The following is a 19,094-nucleotide window of genomic DNA, read 5'->3' on the forward strand; positions in this document are numbered from 1 at the left end:
AAATTTGAATGGAATTGGATCAGAAAATGAACAAATTTCTGGCACTTCTGGAACGGCGTGAGGGTGAGTAAATGATGACAGAATTTTCATTTTTGAATCAACTAAACTTTCAAACGTACTGTATGTCACTGAATGGCAAATGCTACATGCTTCGTTAAACAAATAATTTGGTAGGATTTTTGAGAAAGACTTTGCTGCCCCATCTTTATAAAGCTGTTTGGCTCTTGTTGAGCTCAAACATGGCTCAAAGCCTCAACAGCCGCCACTGTCTCTTGTTTAATTTCCAAACATTCCCACTCCTGTCTGCTACGGGACCGAGGTGTTTACCCCTCCCCTGGGCAAGCCAAAAAAGAAAACCAGTGACTATACAATATATAACAGAGAACAGCAGATAAAAGAAGAAATAATATGTTTAAAAAAGACGGGATAACTGAGGAGAAAGCAAACACTGGTGTTTTTTCCCCCTTAAATGGTCTGCAGGCAGTGTCAAAGCCTCGTCTTATCTGAACCAGCCCCCTCCAGTGCTCAACCGTATATCTTAGAAGTAATATTGTGACTCCAGGGGTGGTTTGACAGATTGACCGCATTCGTCACATTCCCCGGGTCCCTTTAATTGCCCTGGCATCTGCTCTGCTTCCTTGCTGCCCCCCTCCTCTTTCTCCACCTCCATCTCCACTTCAACACCCCCCCCCCCCCACTCACCTAGAGGCACCATCGTGATCTCGGGTCAACGTGTTGCCCTCTGGGGGTCACCGGGTAATCGCGGAGCGGGGATAATATCAACGTGACCCTTGGCTTAGGAAAACAAGCCCCACCAATGAGCTTTCGACTCAGCCTGGGCCCACTAGCCTTTTTCCATCCTGTATCTCTTTCCTTTTTTACCCTTCTTGCCTCCAGTCGGTGTCTTATTAGCCTTTGATTTGCATGTCGGCTCTTGTTTGGGCCTCTGGATAAGGAAGATAACGAGGGCAGAAGTGCTTTGTTGGAGCGATGGTTCCTAAGCAGACACAAGCTTCCCTCGGTATTACATATTCTTGTGCAATATCTTTAATATTATTTTGCCCACAGGGAGGTCAGGTTTATACCTTTCCAATACTCTTTTGTTATATTATCATTTTAAAGCATTAGTTCAGCCTCCATGAATGTTTACATGAATCAAGTCGAAAATGTCAAGGTGATAGTTTTCATATTTAAATGAAGGGGAAAAGCCTCATAAAAAATAAAAAAATTCTTAAGTAGTCTGAAATAGTCTTTTATTGTTGTTTCTTAGAAAAAAAAAACCTGCCTATTCATATTTAGAAAAACATGACAAAAATAACATAACAAAAATGTCATGTTGTGCAACCAACATGCAGACAAGAATTAAAATAATTAAATTCTTAAGAAGTCTGAAATAATATTTTAGCGTTGGTTTCTTAGGAAAAAAAAAACCCTGCCTATTAATATTTGGAAAAACGCATTGTGGTGCGACCAACAATGCCATGTGGTGCAACCAACATGCAGAAAACAATAAAATAAAAGACATCCCCTGCAGACTCAGTTTTATTATTATATTCATTATTATTATTATTATTATTATTATTATTCATTATTATTATATTCGTTCCTGTAGCTCAACTGGTAGAGCACTGCACTAGCAAGCAAGCAATCGCAAGGTTGGGGGTTTGATTCCCCGGGAACACATGATATGTAAAAATTGATAGCCTGAATGCACTGTAAGTCGCTTTGGATAAAAGCGTCTGCTAAATGCATAAATTTAATTTAATTTAATTTAATTTAATTTAATTTAATTTAATTTAATTTAATTTAATTTAATTTAATTTAATTTAATTTTTAATTTAATTTTTAATTTAATTCATTATTTAAGGCAAGATTAGTACAGGTTTTAAAATGTCAGATCGTGCAACTACACAAAATTGGATATTTATGAATGAATAATTCATTGATCCACACATCATAATATATTTCCAAAAATCACCAAGCTGCTATTTTCCATATACAAATTAAAACATAGTCTTTAAATTTATGATAGAAAAAGGACCATAAGAGTATAATGAACTGAGGCCATAAAACTTATGGTATATATACTGAGTCATATATGAGAAAAGCTCTCAAATTCTGTAAGCGGCAAGTGCATTTTCAACCTTGTGTGAAGACACGTTATACCAACTCTCCATTGGCTCTTACATGTCTTGTAATTAAATGTGGCATACCAGTGAATACAAACATTCTTCAAAATATACAAATTTACCCCCAACCCCCACCCCAACAGTTAACTTATCCAAGACTCAATAGTTAAATTATGGACTTTAAATTAAAGGCTGAGGTGTCCTTTGTGTTTCTGAGTTTGCAGAGGTAAACTACCCACCATGTGTCTGATCCAACCAGAGACTAGAGCAGGCTTCTTGAATCTAGGATGGTCCTCCATGCATCTAGCTTTAGGGTTTTGTGTTTTGCTCCCACCAATCATCAACAGATGTAATCTGGTGAGAATTGTTCTGCTCTCCCAGGCTGGATAGATGGGAAAAAAAGAGCTAAGAGACACCTGGATTTCGCAAGAGCCCTTTTCTCCACTTCATAGCTTCAAGGGAACCCCCTCCCCTTAACAGAAGCAGCTGGCTTTGAGAATGTGAAGAGTCAATCTTTGGTCCATCTTCATCTTTGTCAAGAAGAAACATCTAATATTTTTGTAAGACATGAAATGAATCCTTTTTTAGGAGAATCAAAAGCATAAGCTGTTAAATGCTTAGCTATCTTTTTACTTCAGAAAACATGGAATACAGTGTACAAGTGTACTGTAAAACAAAACAAAAAACCCTGTAAAGTAATGCACAGTGTACTGTATTAAAATGAAGGGATTTTCGTGTATATATTTTTTTTACAGTTGTCTAACCTGTTCATTACATTGTGTTTTATGGTTAACAGAATTGTCCGTAAAATGAATAGTTAATTTTCTATTTATTTATTTATTTTACAGTGTATGAACTACTGTTCTGGTACTTTGGTGCTCCTTTTGCATCCTTTTTGATGCTTAAAAGCCCCATTTATTGTAATTGCGAGGAAAATAGCAACCATTTCCTATTTTTTTCCCCGCAGAAAAAAGTATCAAATCATTAATGTAACAAAAATGCCAAGCCAATAGCTTGAATTTTATTCAGAAAATGTGCTTCTTGTATGTATTTTTATACATATTGGAGTAGCATGTTGTTAGGTCAACCTCTAGCCAAACTTCAGCTGTGAGTCGGTTCTTCACTGTACTTTGTGAAATGTTGAGTGTTGTTTGCTTGACTTTGTTGCTGTTGTGTTGTTCTAAATGAGTCGGTTCTTATGTTATATTTCAGTCATCAAGCTGCATATGTAGGCAGTGTAGAGACAGATTTGTGCACGTTTTGTGGGATCCAAGTGCTCTATGTCAGTGCTGCCACACCGAGGTGGCTTGCTACAAACATTGCTACATAAAAACAGAGAGTAGATTTAATGTTTCCTTCATTCCATACCAATTAAATAACAGGCCTGTTTATTTATAGCATGGAAAATGACAGTGCAACATAAAGCTTAAAAAAGTATAAACCTCTCAGAAAGCCAAGTCCCTATAGGCTGGGGACTAAAACACCCTCAGTAGTAAATTTCAGCTTATGCTGGTTTTATGTTAATACCCCAAAATTGTCAACTAAATCTTATTTGGAAGAAAACAGACATAACAGGATTAAGAAAACAATGATTTCTTTCACTCTTTTTGCAACTCTGAAACCTTGAATAATAAAAACATCTAAATTTTAGGGCCACAAAGTGATGTGTTTTCTTGAATTCCGAGCTCTGGCTTGAATTACTAGGTGGTCCCTTGTTACCAGATGTAGAATTTATAAATCTAACCCCCATGTCTAGACATTTTCCAGCTACAACATCAGTTGTTTTTTTATTTAATCATCTAGCCTTCAGTGTTGACCCACCCCCTGGTGATTTAAAAAAACTTTAGCATAAACTTTTCACCAGCTTCAAATTCAGTGGTGTCGAGGTTAATGTGAAGAATCTGATTTTATGGTGGTGACTCAGTGGAGCACTTCTACACCTTGACCTGACCTTATGTGTGTGTGTTTTTGTGTGTCTGTGTGTGCGCGCTCAGGTTTGGCATCCGTAGCTGGAATGTGTGAGCCGGAGAGGAGTTGTAGTATTAATGAAGATATAGGCCTTGGTTCAGCCTTCACTATTGCTCATGAGATTGGACACAAGTAAGTCTATTTTCTCTTTCTATTTGTCTTTTTGTTTCTGTCTTAATGAATAAATGTGAAAAGTCTTATGGAATTAGATTGTAATATTTTAATTGCAGTTAATTGGTGGTGTTTGCTAAGGCAGCCATCATTATTACAGTTTGAAACCTAAAGGGAGAGTACACCCAAAAATGATAATAAAAAAAAAATGATGTCATTGAAGTCAGAAAGTATAAGTGATGATGAAATTGTAATTTTTGGGTGGATTATCCCTTTAAATAGTCTTGTTTACAGTGAGTTTATATTCTTTCTGGTGCTTTTATGAGAAAATGTTCGGGAGAAAAGGAAACAAGAATGTTGCAAGCCAGATTTGAACTCACTTTTCTAGTTTGAGCACCACGACTGAATGTTTTGATAACATAACGAAGAGAAAAAAAACTATTTTGCTATTATCGCCCAAGAAAAACTTATTTGAACTTATTTAAAAAAAAAAAAAACAAGTTTAGTTCAGGCTGTCCAAATTTTTTTTTTTAATAAATAAATAAATAAAGGGCTTTGCCGAACTTTTCAAGTTTCAAATTTTCCAGGTAAATTCGATCTCGTTTGACACCTGTTTTAGAGCATTTAGTATCTAATTAAACTGGATTGCGGGTAGCAAGTGAAATACAGCACACAACAGTAATGCAACTGTTCAGTGAATTCACCCGTGAAAGTGTAATGAGATGGTCAGGACCTTATTAAAGCCCTTGTGGTTGAAAAATTGCTCAGTATTCTCCATGTGACGTTTTCACATCTCTTAATATATTTGTGTCTGGATTGGTTTTATTGTGGTCATTACTATTTATAATCCTCCAGCCAAAATGCAAAGCATGAGCTGCCTGCACACACATCTTTATGCAAATGACAGTCTGGACAAATGAACCCTATCCCGAGCGCTTAGAAAAATAACCATGATCTATTGGTCTATGTAGCTTTTCGGCTAAGTTCAGCGAGATGGCAATTTCCTCTATTATGTCTTGCGTCTGCTTCTGTTGTGGAGCAGTTGTAAAAATAGCCCCGGCTTCTTGCGGGGAAGGTTTCTCCCATGCTGATTTATATTGAGAGTAGAGTGAAATGTCATAAATGTGCGCCTTAAAAAAACACAGAGGAATTGTGTGATGTGGTGGGGGGTATGCTATATGCATTAGAGGCTTACTTCTGCTTTTGGAAAGACCCCGGCCGACAACGAAAGCTTCGAGGTCTTGCCGTAAGGTGATCTGATTTTTTCATGCAACATCCAGACAGATATATAAGGGAGCAAAATTTGCACGGCTCAAATGATGTATTTGTGGAGTTGCCGGCAAGGAATGTGGCTGAATGCTTCAGCAGTCTTGTACACCGATGAGAGGATGACAGCAGCTTGGAGGACGGGGGGAAGCCGGGCCAGGTTCATTAAGAGATGACTGCCCGATTGAGGTCTGCTCAAACGTGTAATTATTGATTGACAGGCCTGGATCAGGGTGGTGATTACAACTTTCACGTTCCTTCAGAGCTCCAGACAGCCTCTGGCCTTTGACCCGTCTGTCCTCTTCTCACAGCTGTTACCGAGCCAGAGAGAGCCTCTCTTTACAGCTTAGCTGAAGGAGATGTCCTCGGCTCCTGAGCTTTCAGAGCTGCCCAAGCTTGTTTGCTTAAGTGAGACGTGATTGACGTGATCCGGCAAAGTTCACGATCTGCTGCTTGTCTCACAGTTTCGGCATGAACCACGATGGGATCGGGAACTCCTGTGGAACCAAAGGTCACGAGACAGCCAAGCTGATGGCGGCCCATATCACAGCCAACACCAACCCCTTCTCCTGGTCGGCCTGCAGCAAGGACTATATCACCAGCTTTTTGGAGTAAGTGAAAAGAGCATTTGAAGAATGCTTGCCCTAATTCAATCACATACAGTATAATATAATCCATTATTTTGTCTCACTTGCTGTTCTAAAGCCCAGCTCACACTGCACAATTTTGTTCATCTGAAATGTCGTCTATAATCCCAGGCTAAAATCTGAAGTCTTTGATCGGTGGTTTGACATGTTTATCGACAGCCGATTAATGGCTGCTAAGAAAATTTTTACCTCCGATGAAATTCTGGCAGTGGCAGAAGATTTGGCGCAGAGTCTTGCAGTTTGACTTCTCCTATGATGCACGTGACACTGTTTTTGTTTTTCAAGACAAGATCAGAATTAATGCTAGAGATTTCTCCCATCCCCCGCTCACAGAATTAATATGTTGTCTTTGCTATGATAATCAGTGGTCGCACCACTGTTTTCATTTGGGTTTAAACTTTCAAATGATTTCCTATTTAATGAATTGGGTTTTCATTTTGGCTTAAACTATTCTTCTTAAATACGCTGCTATTGCCACCATTCAAATCATTTTCATGAAAGCCCTGCATGTAATGCAGCTCGCAGTGAATGTGTATGGGTTGATAATGTAATACTGTGTTTTCATACACTGGATACACTTAACCCAACTCTTAATGTTGGTAGAACCAAATGCAAATCTTACAAAAGTTTTGCAGAACACGTTTTAAAAACTAGATGCAACTTGTAAAATAACACCATGGGTAACACTTTTACTTTAAACAGTCTACCGACTATAAGTACTTAACTTAACTCAACTTAACCCTAGCAATATCTCTAACCATAACCAGTTTATTAATACTCAAATGAAAGCGAAGCCCAAAATACTTCATTTTTATACACGTATGCTAGCATATGACTGCAGTTGAATGCATAGCCTTTTAAATTGTCCATTTGATAGCATGCTTGAATGCAGGCGGTGCCCTAGAATGTTTCATCTTTGTCCAGTGTCCGCTCTATTTTTCTCCAGATGTTATGACTGATAAAAATATCTTTGAAATCTTTTGAAATAAAGTTGTGACTATCTCTTAACCCTCTCAAAAAAGTGCTCTTCAGTATAGGCATTTGGTATTGCAGTTTCGGGCATCTTGTTGTTGTTCCATCTTTTTTAGTTTCATTTTCTACTGTGAAGCAATGGCCCGAGCCAGTGTTGCCACCTTGTGGAAAAACGGATTATTGCAAAACAATTTCAGTGTACATGTGCGACCTGCACGTACCAATTGTGTGGTGCATGTAGAGTATGCGTGTACTATTCTGGTGATGAAATCTTCATCACACACACAGTGTATGGACCGTCGCATAAAAAGTGAAATATACTTTGGGCTTTAGTTGACAATGTCTAAAGTTGACTGTCAAAATAGTGTAACCACAACTATTAAAGTTATATAACATTTAGGGTCAAGCGATTCTGAAATCGGACATTTTACTATTCAAGTTAGTAAGTTTACAAGAGTTTTAAATGTTTGATTTAGGTTAGAATAAAACTTGTCCTTTTTTTGCAGTCACATTAAAAGCCTTTAATGAGGAATGTAAATCAGATTGGTCTAGCATGCATGCAAGTTAATCAGACTACAACTGGACACAGAGTTTTGTGAATGCTCTGAAAAAAAGAGGTGACGCATGAAAATTTTTATCAACTGTGTCAAGTGTAAGATTTGAACACATTTACCTTTTTTGGTGAATTTTTGCAGGTAACAGTTTTTTTAGGAATCTATATAACTGGCAGGATGAAAAATGTGCATCGCAGATTTCACAACAATTTCAGATTGGTCATGTGGGTACCTTATATTGATGAACAGAAAGCTCCTTAGTTTGAAAATGACTTCTGTGTCAGCATTAGATTGCTAAACTATTGACAATAGACAATAAACCTTTTTTGTCCATAAAATATTGCCAACATTTCCTTAATGTTACTCCACTTTTAGACAAACAGATAAATACTGAAGACTACAGCTCAACTACACACACAAAAAAAAAACTGCTGCAGATTGATTATAGCTGCCCATTAACTGTCCACTCTCAATATCACTCAAAGATTATCAAAACATTGGCAAAACTAGTGGCAATTTTTTCCTTGAAAGTGTTCATTGTAACCTTTCATCCAAGTGGATTGATAGAAACCTGTGCACCATGACTCAAAAATGGTGTAGCAGCAGTCCAGGCAGATTGGCCTTTTCCCAAATGAGAAAATATCACTTTGAGAAAAAGGATGTCTGTGAGCACCCTTCTAAAACCTAAATTGCCAAATGTTACATTTTAACTAACTTGGTTAAATGTCTAGTGTGCAGTTAGATGATTACTCTGATGGCTATTTTATCACTGATACATAATGCCACTTAACAATGGACTTAATTTTTTATAACCACACAAATGTGCTGGATTTAGAAAAAGTCTGTTCATGGCTAGAGGAGAGTGTGGAAGTTGATCTGTAGTAGGCAGTCCTAGGCAAGTCTGTGAAATGTTAGCCTAACGTAAAACGAAAGAAAATAATAGCGGTTGCCATGGCTGTCAAAAAGTTTTCCTGGTGAATGACCTCATGGAAGAAGATTAACATCACAGCCATCGCTGGCATCAGAAGCTTTATCATCGTGTGCCAACTTCCCACACAAACACAAAGAAACGCTGCTCTGTTGGTTTGGGATGAACTCCCTGTTGTATAATCACACCGTGTCATCTGTGACCATTTCGGATTGAGGCTGAATACCAACCTTCCTTTTTTGGATTTGCTTAGCGCCGAGCAATTCATCAATAATGGACTTTCTCTGAAATCTCAGGTTGATGTAATCTTTGGCAGTAAAACAGCTCTGCTATGATAATGCTAGTCTATTACCGCAACATCCCCATCTAGATTCTGTGGATGCATCTTTCCTCGCCAGAAACCCAGAAACTGGTGTCTGGCTGTAGATTTGGATTTATTTTAGTGTGCTTGTTTGTACATGTACAGTAGTAACCTTTAATAAAGAAAGTGGCTTTTGGAAAAATGGCTAAAAGCTATTTAGGCTTCTGTTTAATGCAGTCATTATTACTGTCAAACTCATTGGACATGCTAATTAATTGGCAGAAGTACATGCACATTTTGAGATAATGTGCCTTTTGACCAATTGGCAATTAATTGTGTCAGTTTCAAAAGGTATTTTTCCATTTTGTCAATGAACCAGAAAGTCAAACACAGTCAAACTGAGCAACACAAGCATCTCTGTGCTTTATACAAAATACCAGCACACGGCTTGTCTAATTAGATTTGAAAAATAGCTGTTCTATAAAAATTGTTATCGATAGCACACAAAGTTTAGACGATTGCTGTGGACAAGCTGTAATCTGTTTAGCAATTTCCTATTTAGATATTTGTTTTTGTGCTGAAATATTATAAATAGTTACTAAGTTTCCTTTTTATTGCTGACATATCTGCTCGCTGTTATGAGTTTACCAAAGGAAGTCAAATAAACATGTCCATTTTTAAAGTGACCATTTTTGTCTTTCTCTAAAGAAATAAACAGTCTTTGTTTGTGTATTCCAATACAAGGGCACATATTCAGATTCGTCTTTCTCCCCGGCGAGGGGATTATTCTACCAAAACACATGGGAAAAAATAGAAAACTTAATGGATGAAACTAAATACAACATTGGTTACCCCCTAGGCTAGAGCTTATGTGTTTCTTTCCTTTCCAATGTATTTGGTTTAGTTTTTAATTAGATTAGACTTCCAGTATTGTGGTGGGAAGCCAGAGATCCCGGTTTCATCTAATGCTTCCCCTTGAATGCACTACAGAAACCAGATCCATAGGATGCTTTTTTTTAGACATCTAAATATATTTTTGAATACCCTTTTGTTAAATTAATGTAAGATTTTATCAACCACATTTGGCTTATTAAAGGAAAAACAGAGCTGATTGTCAAACTGTTTTCTCTAGTGAATATTACATTTGCATTTATTAATTTCCCCCCTCAGGAAAGTGTTTTTGCATACATGTAAAATATTTTATAATATTAAAAATAGTATATAAATAATATATATTTATATATATTTGCAAATTATGATGTTGTAATTTTAGTTTGAAGGCTAAAATAAATGATTTAGTATTATAAAACTACAAAGAATTTAAGCTCCATTGATAACTATCTCTGGCCTCCAGTATATATTTTTATATATATATATATATATATATATATATATATAAATTGTTGTCATTTAAGTTTTAAAGTCACGCCTTCCCATTTTTCCATCTTCAGACCAATAAATGTGTGAGTTAGACACATATCCCTTGTAGAAAGTGTCTGAAAATGTAATGGCATACCGTCAGAGGGTTAGTGTGTCTTGGCTGATGCAATGTAAACTCACTCTCTTTAGAGGCACTGTTGCTTTTAGCAGCGCACGGTGGGGTGGTTGGTTAACATGCTTTAGGTTGCGAGTTCAGTTGCAGCAATCATGCAAATGCCAGACAGAACCTAGAATAGAGCCGCCTGCTCTCCAGCAGTATGAAATGTTAGCGTTTATGTTGTTAGCGAGCCCACTATTCCCTCAGAGAGAAGGAGAGCGTATTCCGCGGCATGCTGCTGGAAAAGCCAGCGGGATAATAATTGTCTGTTTTATTCCGGCGGACAGCAGCGGCGTGGGGCGGACACGTCTCTAAGCCGCTTGCGCACGCCAGGGAGGGGGGAAAAGCATCCGTAACGGGGACGCCGAGAATAAAACAAGATCCACTTCTGAACCCAGAATAAACACAGCCCAACAAAACATGCACCGCCTGGCCTCTGCTTTGGCTCTATTTTTTCACTTTGTTCATTGCAGACAGAGCTGTGGCCCTTTTTTGAGGGTTTCTTGGGAGCGTTCATATTTCTAGCTGACTAAACAGACTAAACACAACTTTGACTGGAAGCGTGACCTCCAGTACCTTCTGCATTTTTTTTTTTTGCTCGTTCAGTTTCTTTCGTCATTTTATTGGCTCTTCAAAGGATTCCATAGGCACACCGCAGTACCATATAAGTCCAAATCTCAGCGTTTTATGACCACTGTTTGTCATTCCCGCTTCCCTCATTTCACCTTCTGTATTTTCCAGGTACCTCGCTTGCTAATTCCCATTAACAATATGCCTTTCCTTTCCCTTTCATGTGAGATTTTTTCTCTTGTTGGACATAGATGAAACCTCTGTACAGAAGCCAATCCCATTGAAGGTTTGTTTTTTTGACAGCTCAGGTCGGGGAACATGTCTGGACAATGAGCCTCTGAAACGAGACTTCCTGTACCCCACTGTGGCTCCAGGGCAGGTGTACGATGCAGATGAGCAGTGTCGTTTCCAGTACGGCGCCTCCTCCCGTCAGTGCAAATATGGGGTAAGAAGGCTGCAAGACACTATCGTGCTCTGGGAATGTCATGCGTGAAAATTTCGCATTTTTTCACATTTTTGCCATTTTTGAGAAAGAATGGGACAGTTCTGCTTCAAACATGTATCATAAAGTGTTCATCAAAAGTAAAAATTACAACCTTTAAAAGTTAATTGGAAAAAAACTTAAGTGGAATATATCTTAATTGTGCCACTATTGTAAGCAAAAGTTATAGCAAAAATAATACCTGTTTTACTTCCATCGCAACAAGCACAACTATTCTGTGGATGCTTAAAAGTCATGAGAAAGTTAATCATGTAAAACATAACAATGGTAGATGTTGGATTTTTAAACATTGCAGTAATGTTGTTAAAATCCCTGTTGCCAGCTACCGTATTTTCCGGACTATAAGTCACACTTTTTTTCATAGTTTGGCTGGTCCTGCAACTTATAGTCAGGTGCGACTTATTTATCAAAATTATTAATTTGACATGAACCAAGAGAAATGAACCAAGAGAAAACATTACCGTCTCCAGCCGCGAGAGGGTGCTCCTGTGTCCTCTCGTGGCTGTAGACGGTAATGTTTTCTCTTGGTTCTAAATGAATGCGACTTATAGTCCAGTGTGACTTATATATGTTTTTTTCCTCATCATGACGTATTTTTGGACTGATGTGACTTATACTCAGGTGCGACTTATAGTCCGGAAAATACGGTACTTAAAATGGAAAGTAGGTAAAGTATGCTCACGAAATGTTGCTAGATGGTAATATACTGTACCAGCGAGTCTCGGAAAGTAGGATTAACCATATCTAGTTTTATAGATGGGATGGTATATAGGTTTATAACTTTTATCGGTATATATTGGTATAATCTCGCCTAGCGACTACAGTTGTTACTAGGAAATTCTTTTGAAAAAGTTCCAAAAGGGGATTTTAAAGTCACAAAATCTGTAAGTCGCTAAGTTGCCAATGCTGGTTACAATGAGCCAACAATACAGTGGTTGTTGTTTAAATGCTTCATTCAAATTTACAAATTACGTTACATTAAAAGCTGGTTTTGGTATGGTTTTGTTTTTGATGTAAATACATATATTGACATTTTGAGTCTATTTAAGGAAAACCATTTAAAAAATGTTACAGAGATGTTACCTTAACCATTGCAATTAAGCTAAAATCACAAAATTTTCGATGAAAACACGAATTTTGGTCCTAGTCAAACATGCCAAAAAAAAGTAAATGGCTGTAACATTGCGAACGCATCAAGTGTGATCAGATATTTTCTACATTATTGATAACTGTGAAGTTAAAACCTGCTGTATATGAACTAAAATCTAAGAGCTGATTTTGATTCAGAAGGCAGTCTGGACATAGAGAGCAAGACCGCTACTTAAAGAACTCTGAGGAGACATGATGCCGGAGGTCAAGCAGTTATTTTTACCGCTGACCCAGAGGAGACTAGCCAAAGGACATGATTTGTTCAGCAGGCAACATTACGAGAAGAGCTCTCTGATGTACAGAGCAGTGAGGGGGAAAATGTGCTATGAGTGAGTGCTATGGTGTCTCATTTGGACTTGTAAAGAATATATCGAGTTTAAGTTTTTGTAACACTTGCCCTGATTGTGGAGAACTTTTGGACGCTTTGAGAAACACAGGTGATTGCAATCAGCTTAGATTATTTTCACTTCCTTTGAGGGCTAGAAGTGAGGCTGCCAAGTCTATACTCTCTTGTAGTAGGTCACATGATGCCATAAATGTTGTCGAAATTAAAGATCGTTGTTTTATCAGCACCTGAAACGAGCTTCATTGAGCACGTTTGAAGTCGGGCCACATATCTTTCAGAGAAAGCCCATATTTGAGGTTTGTTTCTTTTCCTGTCGAATCCCCAGACTTTTGGAAATGATAATGATTTTACCCAAAGAATAACAAACTTAAGCAAATAAACTGACACAGGAGGAAAAAAAAAGGCTTGAATGAAGCCAGGAAAATTAATGATCAATAAGAGATGGTGCTCTGCTTAGTACAAATATGCGGCTTTGCTTTCTACACCAGAAAAGAATTAAATTACCCAAGATTACAGAGTTCTTTTGTTTCATTGAGAGATATATCCGACAGTGGATGAACGCATGCCAAAGAGAGAACCCTGTAATTTCTCTCTTAAGCTCATAACTGTGGTATAGATCAGCATGGAAGACGGTCATGTAAAGAAAAAAAGTCTTGCATTCCCTTGGCTCAAGTTTAATACAGCGTGTAGTGTTAGTGGATTCTGACAATCTTATTTTTTTCTGCCAACCATCTGTTTAATACATGCCTTTGGAGAATTATAACCACACCATTGGACCAGAGGCTTGAATTTGGTTTGGAAAAACTGTTACGGAGAGATAAACACACACCCGGGGGGTAGACGAAAAATTTGAAACCTAAAAATATATTGATATCAAAGACCTAATAAGGAATACGACCACCTTTTGCCTTTGATTCTTCCTGGAATTCTGTCATATATTTCCTGAACGATGTGGAGTGGAATTTACCCCCATTCTTCAAGAAAACTTGAGCCTGGGGGTCTTTAGGACAAAGCCAGTGGAAATCTATTTCTAAAACTATTCTGCTTCAGATCAGTGGTGTTTAGATCAAGTGACTATAGAGGATGTGGGAGCCATTACACTTTATCCTGCTGTTTATTAAACCACCAATTAATCAGCAGTGTATATGAGGAGATTATCACCATGGAACATGGGAACATCATAAAGGAAAATATTTAGTGGCAGTGGAGAGCACCTAGTATGGTAAGGTGGTCTCAACAGTTTCTGTGACTGGATAATTTTGAGATCGGACTTTTCAGATATTAAGGTATTTGTTTGTTATTTGGTATTTGTAGTTATTAGTTTGAGTGAACCTTTAATCTCCATATGCAAAACATGGAAAATCATGGAAAAAATGGAAAATAGACTTAATAATTGTTACATTTTTTGTACATTACTTGGGTCCTAGCTCTGGGATGATGATGGATGGTAAGTGGGATAAAAAGCTGGTGGCGGGATCTTCCTCTACATCACCCACAGTAAAACAAGATCTGACGACCAACAAGGTGAAGTGGATGTACTCCGAGTTTCTCCGAAGCATCACCAGGCAGATCTTGTCATCCAATCCAACCCAAAATCCATCAATGAGCTAATTGTCGCTGCAGATGACGAGGTGGCTGGTAGCATGAACTCCTCCACATATGCCTCCAGGTTCCTTGGAAAATAAATACTGTAGCCCCATTGGGCTCAAAGGGGTTCCCCATCAGGCCAAAGATAATCGAGGGCAAACTTCCTCTTTATTAAGCCCCTTTCACACTGCCATTCCGGCAAATACAGGGGTAACGTGTTCCTGTAATTGTTCCCTGGTCGCTAGATTTAGCACTTTCACACTGCCAGTGATGACCCGGTATATGTGCGTGCTTTCACACACAACCCTTGAAAATCCCGTAACGACACGTGACATCAGCGCGTGACGTGTAATGTACGAGTCACCAACGCTTGGCACGTTATACTTTAACTGAAGCAAGCAAACGATATCAACGTCAGCGCGGAAAGAGAGGAACTAACTGATCTCTGCTTCATTACAGTTTGCACATATGTTTTCGTCGCGAATGTTGATCTTCCTTCAAAACAGCCGGTAAAAGAGTCGCGCGATAACGCGCGTCATCACTTCGATACGGAATTAGATCTGGCTTTTGTTCACACAGCGCTCGTTCCGGATCGATTACCGCAATGTTACTATGTCCCCGACCCGGGTTCGATTCGGTAATCAATTCCGGGACGTGGTTGCTTTCACACAGAAGGCGACCAGGCAATGTTACGGGAATATTGCGGGTCCGACGTGCAGTGTGAAAGGGGCTTTAGTGGGTCTTTTATTTAGTCACGTTTAGGTCAAAGAATGACAAAGGTAGACAAAATAATTTAAAAGAAATGTGTTAGATTAATCAAAGTGAATCCAACCGAGAAGAAACACAAACGAAACAGTATGTAAAACACAAAACGACACTAACAGACAAAGGATTAAAGAAACTGGAACTAATGAAATAATTAACTACAGAAAGTTAAGAAAGTGGGTAATTAAAAAGATGGAGAAACTAGGTCAGATGACAAAACAAGAAAGACATAACCAAAACACAATGGAAACCTGAAACTAAAACTAAACCAAAGTGTTACATAGATAGAAAGAATTACTAGATATATTTAGAGGATATTTCCATCAGAAGACCAAAGCTATGACCTTAATGGAACACTTTGTAAAAATTAGCACAGATGGCCACAAATCTAAAGATCCTTTATATGCTTATTTTATATTGAAAATCTTATTCCAGCCACTTAGTGCCCCACGACTTAATTTTTTTTTTTTTTTTTTTTACTGTTCGATAGCAGTAATTACTTTGGTCTTAGTGAATTTTGTCCATTTTTAACCTGCACTCCCAGCTTAAAGCCGTCAGTGCTGGGGTCTCGCTGGTCAAGCCTACCCCTCTGACCTTCTCAGCATGGGCATCTTGAATGGGCCAGCAGGAAACCTTATTAAAACCAGCCGCAAAGCTGGAGCTTTTGCAACCTGAGAGTGGCAGTTTGCCGCCCTATTTAATCTGGATGGGCTGGGCAGCTGAGACTTATTTACTGACCTGGGGTCAGCGGTGGTGCTCCCTATCGTAAGTCTTTTTCATGGGGGCACTTCTCTGTCCTATAAATCCTGTGAAGTTCAGGCTTTAAAGGGAGCTGGTGCACTTTAATGAGAAATCTAATGCGGGTTCTACAAAGCTACACTTGTAATGTACGGAAAGCCTTATGTCTTCCTATGCTCAAACTTCAGACCCCAGCATGGTTCCTTTAGAGCATGTGGAAGTTAGTTCACTGGTGCATTTGTCAAATACTTATAAGGCAGCTCTAAAAAATTAAAACTGACAATTTCAACTTGATGGAAATGTGATGGAAATTTAAGGGAATCAGAAATCCTATTGATTCGCAGACACATTTATAGCAACAAAATACCATGTAATAAAGCTAGGGCTGCTGGTTGACCAGTAGTTGTTCATGTTGAGCTGTTTGTCGACTAGTCGCACATTTATATTAATGAACCATAAGTAATAGTTATGAGCAATTAATTGCATACGTAGCGCACGAATGAGGTTTGCCACACAGCACACCGCCATAAGTAATGATTATGAATGTATCAGGAAAAACAAGTAAGGAGACTGCCTTAACATTTTAATAATTCGTTGATAAACAAATAGTTGTTTTCCATCTGAAGTGGTTTGTTTAAAAAAAGACATTTCACTTTCTATATATAGGCCTATATTTCTTATGCCTAAGGCTAGTATACACAGAGTTTAGTTTTATTATTTGACGCAATCAAGTTCAAAGACCATGCTGAAACAGCAGAATGCACATTATTGCACTTTCTTTATTTTACAAAATCACAAAAGTTTTTTTTTTTGTTATTGTGACTGCACATAAATAAAAGAACTGTTCTCAAGCTTACAAATATGTGTAACTCCTATTTTTATGACCAAAAAATGCAAGTGATCACACTTAACATATGACAGACACATTGGTGATGCTTTTGTGTATTTAGCCTTTTCTCGTCGACTAACGATTAGTTAACTATAATAAAGCTTAGATACTTAAGGTGTGGTCACATTAGCGAAACTTTGGCTAAATTGTGCAAGATTAAGTCCAAACCAAACATCTTAATACTGGTAAACACAGTGAATTTGTGTATTAGACATTCAACAAACTTGAATCCAAGTGAAATCTGTGCATCTAATGTGAAATTCCTAATCACATGGATTCCTATTATGACTGCATTTCACCTGTGTAATTTAGCAGTACAAAGGTAAATCTGACCTCACCTTAGCACATACATTTTACCAGATATTTACTAGACCTGTTGCCATGTAACCACCATTTTTTTCCAAACGAAGCAATAGTCGTATGGGATGAATTGTCAGTAAAATGAAATAAAACGTCATTTCTGACTAAGTAGTATAAATCTAGTAAAATACTAGGTCATCTGGTCAATATGTTAGTACAGCAATTTTGCTGAATTGGTGAATTTTTTTCCGGATGATTAGCATGCTAGCATAAAATACTGGTTTACCAAGAATGCTTTGCTTAACAAGTCAAAACACTGGTTAAATCAAATTTAAAGTTTTCATAAATGGCATTTTTAATTCATGTATTATACTCTTTTAGCATAAACTGTTAGCTACAGTCTAAAAATTACTGGGTTAAAAACAACCCAGCTTGGGTTATTTGGCATCCCAGTGCTGGGTAAATATTGGGCAGAACACATGCAGGGTTTTTTTGACTCAGCTGGTTGGGTTAAATGTTGGGTTGTTCTATTTAAGTAAACTGTTGTTTAAAAATTTTTATATTGCTGGCTAAAAATGGACAGGAAAGTTAAAATCCCACACAGAATTACTCAAAAGATAATCAAAAGATTTACATTTATTATTAAGCAAGAATGCATACAAAATACAAGACAAATTGAATTTATTTGGGTGTATACACAGCGGCTTTTATGCACAGCCTTTTAGACAGAAAACAATGTAAAATTTAAAAGTAGTATTTTGTTTTAATCAACCATTCTCTGTAATTGCTTTTTACCAAACTAGTGCTAATTCTTGTGCAAGTGTGTTGCCGAAATCTGAGTTGATTTATTATGTTCAATCAAATACTCTATGCCACCGACCAGCAAGTCGCTTATTAGCAATGGTGTTACTACAGCCTATAGGCTATTGAAAAGGTGCAGGTCCTTTCGGAATGCACCACCCAAACATCTTGTTTCAATGCAGATATGAAGCAATTTCATGCGGCCTTGTAAAAAGTCTGGTGGGGAAACCGGTCCACCACAGTATGCTGGTCTCGTGTCTATTTTCTCTGTCCCTTGAGAATTAATCTATTCTGACCAACTTGCTTTTGCCTTCTTTCCTAGGAAGTGTGTAGAGAGCTCTGGTGCCTTAGCAAAAGTAACCGCTGTGTCACCAACAGTATCCCCGCCGCAGAAGGAACCCTGTGCCAGACAAGCACCATTGAAAAGGGGGTAAGTCAGCATCCCAACATCAGAAAGATTAACGTAGTGGGGAAGGTTATAAAATGGCAGGTAGTGGGAAACGGACTCCTGACAGATGAGAGAAGAGAATGGCTCCGGGTGAGCGTTTGTCCCTTCTCTCATTGTACCATATGGGAATAAGAAAGCCTATTCCCAGTGTTCACTCATGCACACAGCGTTTGGGTCATCAGTTCACATTTCTGCCGGTCCAGGTTAGAGAGACAGTACTAACAAAGATTAGAGTGGCCATTGTCCTCGTTGGTAGGATGGCTCTAGAGGAAGAATGGATGAGGACCACGAGCTGTCAGTATTTGTTACCATTCGCTCACTGGATCTATTTACTGCCAAGCTCTTGTGCGTTGTCTTGGACAAGCAGCGAGCCCCAGGTTGAGCCGCTGTTTTTTTTTAGCGGGTGGCGTACTTATGTTTGCCCCTGGCTGGGTCCGCATCAAAGGAATACGAATGTCAGCCATTTCTCACCCAGCGTGTAATGGAGTGGAGGCCCTGCCAGCTCCAGAAAGTCGAGGAATGGAAAGACAGAGAAAAACGGGGTGACCACACATGCTTCTGAATATGCTTTCCACCAACGCCACTG

At 38.3% G+C, this 19,094-nt stretch overlaps 1 protein-coding gene across 1 annotated transcript in view; it reads left to right on the forward strand.

The window, feature by feature from the left end:
* Nucleotides 1–19,094, forward strand: part of LOC113109629 (A disintegrin and metalloproteinase with thrombospondin motifs 6-like) — an 81,497-nt gene that overhangs the window by 19,454 nt on the left and 42,949 nt on the right. The window contains exons 9-12 of the mRNA XM_026273310.1: nucleotides 4,124–4,229; nucleotides 5,939–6,085; nucleotides 11,287–11,428; nucleotides 18,383–18,490. Coding sequence (XP_026129095.1) covers nucleotides 4,124–4,229; nucleotides 5,939–6,085; nucleotides 11,287–11,428; nucleotides 18,383–18,490 — 503 coding nt within the window. The remainder of the gene's footprint in view (nucleotides 1–4,123; nucleotides 4,230–5,938; nucleotides 6,086–11,286; nucleotides 11,429–18,382; nucleotides 18,491–19,094) is intronic.

The sequence above is a fragment of the Carassius auratus genome, chromosome 10, assembly GCF_003368295.1.
Source record: "Carassius auratus strain Wakin chromosome 10, ASM336829v1, whole genome shotgun sequence".
Lineage (NCBI taxonomy): Eukaryota > Metazoa > Chordata > Actinopteri > Cypriniformes > Cyprinidae > Carassius > Carassius auratus.